Below are 8,385 nucleotides of genomic sequence, written 5' to 3' on the forward strand. Positions count from 1 at the left end.
GTTGCCCAGCTGGAATTTGTATAAAATTTTGCTTTCAAAGCTGGATCAGTTGGAGTCTTTGGTCCCCAAATAATTATTAAATGTCATCATTTCCAATGCAAATTCGTGATGACGCCCTGCGATGGACTGGCGACCTGTCCAGGGTGTATCCTGCCTTCCGCCCGAAGACTGCTGGGATAGGCTCCAGCATCCCCCCGCGACGCTGACGGAGAACCGGCTTAGAAAATGGATGGATGGATGGATGGATGGATTCGTGATGACTGACTATTGTTTTTACCTATAAAAACAATTTAAAAACAATCACGTTTAGAAGGTAAATCATCCATTATTGTGTTTTTGCAATATTTGTGAAAACAGGTCAAACAGAATTCACTTTACTTATTTTTTTTGGGATTGAAGTTCATTTTTTAAACAGTACTCTTAACTTCTCTTAAGTCCTTGTACTCTTTCTACCCCAGAACAGTAAAGGAAGCGGCAAACGTTGCATGTGTTTATGTCTACATCTGTGAGCAACATGCATTTCCATGCCATTTAGTAGCTGTGCATTATAGAGCAATCGTAGATGTTTGATGCAATGGAAGTGATGAGACACTATTTAGCTGAAAGAAACCAGCTCAGTACAGAAAAGGTTCAGTCGCAGCCTCTAGGTCCTCTGAAGACGGTTATTTACCGCTGCAACCACCCCTCCTGCAGAAATACAAACTCTCTGAACTGAAGTGTTTTTCAATCCACAGTTTTTTTGTCCATCTCTGACTGTAAATACTACCATCACAAAGTGGACCAGAGCTGTTTGTTGGTCTGTGAACATTCCCATTTATGTATGGCTTAGGAATATTTAACAATATTGATATTTTATCATCATTTCTATTGAATAAATAGGTTGACACAAGATACATCCTGCACCCATGCATCATCCTTTTCTCCTTGTTTCTTGTTTTCATTTGCTGTGTCCAGCAGGGTTGTGCTTCTGGACCTTGGAGATGTCCCATAACAAGGCAAGTATTTTTAGCTCTGGCTCAGAGAAGTGAAAAGGCGTCCAGCATCTGCGTCTGTATTGCAATACTGATATCAGGGAGTTGCGGGTGCATCACCCTCGTCCAGTTCTTTCATGCAAATAAAATGTCAGCTTTTTGAGAGTGAATTATGATTACAAGTACACTGATGTGATAGCAGGTATCGGTGGGTTCCAATGACAAATTAACCATGCCACATTGCACTTTACACACAGCTCGGCTGGTGAGCTGAGAGCATGTGGGATCGGGCTATTTAGAGGTAATGCTGAGCAAGAGAAAGATCCCCCGGCTGCAATGGCATGAACTTCACGACTTGCAGGTCTCCAAAGCGCACTTGAAGTTATTGGCAAAAAAACGGCAACGAAAATGGACATAATGGAAAAAATCGATGTGGATAACCAAATGACTATATTGCGAGATGCAGTGATGGAAGAGGGAGCGCAGCCTATAGAGGACGAGGTCGAGGATTTAAGTAACAGGTGATTTGCGATTTGATCAAGTTTTCTGCATTCGCAATGCATGTTGCAATATTTGCAAGTTGCATAATAGTTGATGCAATTTTCTTTTGGTCCTCTGATCACAAAATTTACACCCAAAAGGTGACAGGTATTTTCAAAGTATGACAAAAACAGAAAAATTTGAGAGGTTTTCTTCTTCCAACAACAGTGATATATATATATATATATATATATATATATATATCACTGTTGTTGGAAGAAGAAAACCTCTCAAATATATATATATATACATGTTTTGGACATAAATGCTGATATAAAATCATTTGCAATACCCATGGCAGATCTTTCCAAAGCTCATTTTATCCATTTTTTATTTTTTCGTGTTTCTTACTTTGACGGTGACAATGTTGAAAAGCCACAATCATGAGCAAAAGTTTGGATGCTTCTGGCAAATTTACAAGGCTTTGTTAATTTAAGCAAAAGTTAAGTCAAAATCTGTTAACACATCTGTTTATTTGCTGCTTATTTGCTGAATTTAACATGAAAAATTAAACACCAAATGTGTCAAATCACATTTCATATTTTATTGAACTTTTTATGTTTAACTGAGCAAATGAAAAAGACAATCGTGTAATAAAATGTGTCTCTGTAGAGGATGCGTAACTTATTTTCACTTAGAAAATCAACAAACCATGGAATTTGACCAAACGTTTGTGTACGAGTATATATGATGGCTAGAAACAATGGGGCATGTTGTATAAGCCAGAGTATGGCAATAGGAAGTTAAAAATAGAAGCTAGAGGGATGTTGTTTGCATAAAAACCTTTGAAATAATGTAAAAATGTTTTTAATGATAGCTCATTACGGGACTTGGATCTTCTTTCTTTTCTCATTATCCACGGTTTGATGGTCAGTGTAACCATTTAAGCTGCAGTGAGCCAACACATGATTTTTTGGTGGTCAATGTACAAGACAATATTAGTAATCACAGCTCAATTGTCTTCTTACAGTTTGAGAGAAATAGTCCAGGATGAGGCAGTGAAGCCTAAACTGCACTGTCTGATGATGGACCCGGCCTTCTCCATGGTTACAATGCAGAGTGAGGACAGCGGGATTGTCTGGGAGACAGCGTCCAGTCGCTGCTCCACCCCCTGGGCTTCAGAATTCAGTTTTGCTCCCCCAGAACCGTGCCACAGCCTGGTTCCCAAACATTCTGGAGCTCCAAGTTCCGAAACAGCAGGCAAGATCATCTTCATAATGGACGAGGACCACATGATCAGGAGGAAGAAGAGGAAGCGGAACAAAGCGGAAGAGAAAGTAATGAACCAACCAGTTCTGCCAGAACCTGAAAGGCCAGCCATGGTGGAGATCTCTCTTCCCAATACGAGAGTGGAGGAAGAGAGTGTGGTCGATGAAAAGAAAGATCCAAAAGAGGAGGGCAGCCAGCGCTTGTTCTGCCTACTCTCAGAGGGATCTGAGATTCTGAATATCATTGCGCCACCAAAGATATTCACAGTGGACGAGGAGGAGAGCAAAGAGCTGACGGATAACTTGTCTTACCTCGAAGAGACTCCTGTCATAAAAGCCAAAGACATCACTGAAGAACCTTACACTGAGGAGACCCAAACAGAGAACCTCCAAGCAGCTGTCCAGGCAGTACCAGAACCAGTTATGCCAATACCCATCAAGCCAGCACGAAGAGGAGCGACTAGTGAAGACTACTTTGAGAAGTTCACGCTGTTGGACCATCAGGCACCATCTGTGGCTCCTCCACTAGAAGCTATCCATGATCCTGAGATCATAACTGAGCAGGCAGCAGATGAGACTAAAGACAAAGCTGTTGCGACAAAGCCAGCAGTTGAACTTTCAGCTGACTCAGTGTCTCTCAGTGAGCTGGAGATCACAAGTGAACATGTGGATGAGGTGTTTTACGGTGGTGGAAGCGATCCAAGCAGGCAAAGCCTGCCCAAGGATGGCACAAATAAAGAAGGGGATGTGCCAAAGTCACCCTTAAAGGAAAGTGGGTCTGCCTTGTTTGGTAGCCAGGAGTCAATCCTGACTCCGATCTTCCTCCCAGAAGGACCTCCGAAAATCATAGACCCTAACCTGCTGGAGGAGCCAAAAGCCATGGCGTTTATGTACTCAGATCTGTACGCAGATGCAGTAGGAACCAGACAGAAGCAGGATGACACAGAGAGCTTGACCTCTGAAAAGTCCTTTCACAGTCAGCAGTCTGATTTCGAGGACAGAGGCTACCTGGAGAAGTTTGTGCTTAAAGATGAAACTCCAGCAACTGAGGCAGATCCCTTTCCTGAGCACCACAAAATGGACAGGGTGAAGATGTGGTCAGAGGACGCATTTGGCATACCACGGCATGGAAACGACAAGACGGGCGCTCAGGAAGATGAAGAAATTACAGACTTCTTCAGGAACAGTGCTAGCTCATCCCCATGTGAAACAATTCAGCTAGATCAAGGGGAACCAGAAGAAACAAGGGAGGAGACGAAGACTCGGCGTGTAGTTTTCCAGGACGAAGCTGCAAAGGATGGCAACAGGATAAGCAAAGTGGGAGATGGTGTTTTCCTACCTTCAGAAGAGGACATAGAGCTTGCGGAAGCTTTTTTACCACTTGATATCAGTATGGAGCCATCATCGGTGGAAACAAGCTGGGTGACTGTAGACGACATCGCTGAATACGCTGTGAAAACTGTTTTGGCCAAGCCAACCAAGTCGGAAAAAGCAAAGAGAGTTAAACCACCTAAAGAAGCTCTCTCAATCCGACCTCCCCAAAAAGTCAACCCTGTAACACCACGTCCCAAATCTTTCCTGGACCTGACTCCTCTACTTCCAGCAGAAGCAGAGGAGGAGCCTGAGGGACGTCAAGAACAAGAAAAAGAATTGGGCACTAGCAAAGTTCCATCCACTGTTGAAGCTAAAGCAACTGAGGCTACAGGAGAAGCACTGGACTATGAACTAATCACCAAGCAAGAGGCAAGTGAATGTGCCGTGCCTCAGAGAGACTCCCCCAGGGGAGGAGAGCGCTCTGACAATGGGGGCTTCACTATGGTGGAATATCCCAGTCAGCTGGACAATCTGTACGATGCTGTTGAGGCTGATTACGAGATTGTAGACGCTCCGGTCTCATAATTTAAAATGACAACATTCACAATTTGTCAATTGCAGTTTTATAAGCAGGCGCTCCTGAACTGTATCTGTTCATGCATGTACGTTTTGGAAGCAACAGCCCAAAGTGAACCCGAATTACTCCTGTATTTATCTTGTAATAGAATAATGATCTATCGATGTTCATGGACTTCACTGAACTTTTGTACAAGAGCTGTAATATAAACCCACACAGAGACCATCGTGCAAATCCTGATCACTTTCTGCTGAGTACAGTGCTTTGCTTCTGGCTCTGACCAGATGATCACTGTGAAATCTGTTCCTGTTGTTGTGCAGACAAATGGATTTACATAACAATAGAACTAACCTTCAGTTGTCGCTTTATTATTCTAGACAAACGTGGCACTAGAATTGTTCAGCATTCATAAATGTATAATATAGCGCTGTCCAAAAGTCTGAGACCACATTTCATTTTTTCATTTCCAGTCAAATAACCAGGTTATATAACTTGACGTCCAAGTTGTTCATTTTTCCAGAAATGTTTCCGAGAAGATCAGATAGAAGGTAATCCAAATGTATAAGGAGAAAGTCAAAGGAAAGCAAGGTAGCATGCAAAAAACAGGAGTTCCGGTCTCACTTTATTTGGATAGCCTCCTATAGATTATCTACATATCTCTCGTATCTGCAAAATAGTAACTTTACAGGAAAAAGAAAAAAACAACTTTACTTTGAATGTAAGTCAAAGGAACCAGACATCTTTCCAAGTCATTTTGGGATGTTTTTTTTTTTGGTCTATTCTTAATGAAAACTATCTGTTGATTGTCAGTTGACCAGTGGTGGGGTTAGGGTTAGGATCAGAGCAGGTTTAGAGTTAAAGAAAATTATAACCAATTTAGTAGATATTTAGTGAAATGTAACTTTATGTCGTTTTTCAGTTTTTGTCATGATTTGAAAAGACCTGTTGTTCTTTACAGTGTGTGTAAATTTAATGATGAATGGAAGAAAAGAAACGACCCAAAATGACTTGGAAAATCGTCTGGTTCCACTGACTTACATTAAAAATAAAGTCGTTTTTTTTTCTTCTCCTGTAAAGTTACTATTTTCCATCCCTGGCCAAATTATGTTTTTTTTTTTTTAATTATTTCATTTTCTAAGTTCACCCATCCTCTTCAGAGAATATACTTAGAAGATTTTAGTGCACAAATTCTGTTTATTTGCCTTACTTACTTTAACATATTGGAAAAGATAAACCATAAAATGTGCTGTAACTTTTGCACAGGCCACATTTTGTTTTATTTTACCCCAATATGTTAAACATAAACAGTAATTGTGCATTAAAGAGTGCAGAAGTGTGCTCTCTGTAGAGGATGTGTTCACTTATTTACACTCAGAGAACCAACAGAGCATGTCATTTGACCAAGGGCCCCCAAACTTTTGCATATGACTGTAAAATTGACCTTAAGTGCTATTAAGTAGTCTGATAACTGTGTTGTGTTGTGGCTTTGAGGAAGGATGCACCCATGAAGCCACGACACACATGTCCTACAAAAATGGCTAAAAGCTACAGAGAAAATGGGCCTCCTAGCAACCACCTGGAAGAGCTGGTATACACCAAAACTGCCCCATAAGATGAACAGCACTCAAAGCTTTGATCTCTGAGAGAGAGGAGAAAATCAAGCTGCTTCAGATCTGAAAACATCCACAGGTGTTTCTGTCCATCCTTCCACTGTGAGAAGACCACTCAGCGCTGTGGGTCTGAGCGGATGTGTAGCTGGTCAAGAAGAACCTCACTGAGAAACGGAGTCGGACAATAAGAACGCAAGAAGAACGGTCCATAGTTGTGGTGATGGGAACCAGACGTCTGGAGAGTTGACTGCCTCTAAAAGCTCCCTCACATACACTGCCTGATGTCTGAGACATTATTTTAAGACAGTTTTAAGATACAATTGGCGTAAAATACATATGTTTTCTAGTTTATTCATGGTGCAGAGGCACACGTAGGGCAAATCGCCATCATCCATATTACATATAAAACCTGGGAAGACTCGTGTAGGTTCACTGTTGGTTTTGGATAGTAAATAAAATGGCTATATTTGTGCCGTAGACATTGTGACCCCTGGTTCTTTTCATTTCCATTCATTAATTTCCCCTAAACCTAACACTCTAAATCTAAACTTTACCTCAATCTATAACACGTTTATAGAACCTCAATCTATAACACGTTATGAATGAACACAAGTTCAGATAGCTTGTTAATGACCTAAACATCTGCAGGTAATTTATAGGTGGCTGTCCATATAAAGCATGACTGAGAGCTGTTCTGCCCATGGGCTGGACAGAGTTTACTGGAGAGCCATACTTGGCCTGTTGTTGTGAGACCCTCCCATATGGAAGAAAAATATACACATATATACACCAATCAGGCGGAACATCATGACCACCACCTCGTTTCTACACTCATTGTCCACTTTATCAGCTCCACTTACTGTATAGCTGCACTTTGTAGTTCTACAGTTACAGACTGTAGTTTATCTGTTTCTCTGATACTCTGTTACCCTGTTCTTCAGTGGTCAGGACCCCCATGGACCCTCACAGAGCAGGTACTATTTGGGTGGTGGGTCATTCTCAGCACTGCGGTAACACTGACGTGGTATTAGTGTATTAGTGTGTGTTGTGCTGGTACAAGTGGATCAGACACAGCAGTGCTGCTGGAGTTTTTAAACACTGTGTCCACTCACTGTCCACTCTATTAGACACTCCTACCTTGTTGGTCCACCTTGTAGATGTAAAGTCAGAGACGACAGCTCATCTGCTGCTGCACAGTTTGTGTTGGTCATCCTCTCGTCCTTCATCAGTGGTCACAGGACGCTGTTGGCTGGATATTTTTGGTTGGTGGACTATTCTCAGTCCAGCAGTGACACTGAGGTGGTTAAAAACTCCAGCAGCACTGCTGTGTCTGATCCACTCAGACCAGCGCAACACACACTAACACACCACCACCATATCAGTTTTTTCTTTGCTAAAGAACCCTTGAAGAACCACCTTTTTAAAGAATGTATATAAAATAAAAAATACGTATATTTCATGCTTAAATGGTCCTTTGCATGGTGAAATGGTTCTTCAGATTGAAGGAGAATGTATTGCAGAAGGTTCCACATTGAAGCTTTTTGAAATGGGTTCTATGTAGCACCCAAAAGGGTTCTTCTATTGTTATAAGTTTGACATACAAACAATAGAAGAAACCTTTTGGGTGCTACATAGAAGCCATTTCAAAAAGCTACAATATGGAACCATCTAAAACACGTCTAAAGAACCCTTTCAAGACGCAAAGAACCTTTGAATCATGTTTATTCATGAGTGTTCATGGTTCTTTACAGAGACTTTTGCTTCACTAAAGAACCCTTTTCTAACTGAAAATAGGTTAACACATCCTCCATAGAGAACACACTTAAATATGACATTTTACCGCGGATTTTAGTCAAAAAACTCGATTTATTTGCTGAATTTAACACACTGACAAAAATAAAAGGTGAAATATAAATTATTTTGAATTCAATAGAATATATGATGCAATACAACTGAACATATATTTATTTGCAAGTTCAAAATATTGGAAAAAATTAAACATAAATTTTAAATACTAAATATTTTAAACTCCATATAATATAATCTATTCAATATAACTGAATATATAATATTGCATATTATATTAGATATAATATCTGTATTCACTTATTAACACTTAGAAAATCAACAGAACATGTTATTTGACCAGAGGCACCCAAACTTGT

General features: G+C 40.7%; 1 protein-coding gene across 1 annotated transcript; it reads left to right on the forward strand.

Moving 5' to 3' along the window:
- Window positions 1-1,238: 1,238 nt before the first annotated feature.
- Window positions 1,239-5,048, forward strand: si:ch1073-398f15.1 (cardiomyopathy-associated protein 5). The gene is made up of 2 exons (XM_017684571.2): window positions 1,239-1,492; window positions 2,482-5,048. The coding sequence occupies exons 1-2, from the start codon at window positions 1,380-1,382 to the stop codon at window positions 4,616-4,618; spliced, it is 2,250 nt and encodes a 749-aa protein (XP_017540060.1). The 5' UTR covers window positions 1,239-1,379; the 3' UTR covers window positions 4,619-5,048.
- Window positions 5,049-8,385: the final 3,337 nt, after the last annotated feature.

This window comes from Pygocentrus nattereri, chromosome 16 (genome assembly GCF_015220715.1).
Source record: "Pygocentrus nattereri isolate fPygNat1 chromosome 16, fPygNat1.pri, whole genome shotgun sequence".
Taxonomy (NCBI): Eukaryota; Metazoa; Chordata; class Actinopteri; order Characiformes; family Serrasalmidae; genus Pygocentrus; species Pygocentrus nattereri.

What these genes read in the sequence shown, in the direction of transcription:
- si:ch1073-398f15.1 (XM_017684571.2), top strand. Translation starts at nt 1,380, where the DNA reads ATGGACATAATGGAAAAAATCGATGTGGATAACCAAATGACTATATTG. An exon ending in GTCGAGGATTTAAGTAACAG is followed by an intron (nt 1,493 to 2,481) that starts GTGATTTGCGAT and finishes GTCTTCTTACAG; the next exon opens with TTTGAGAGAAATAGTCCAGG.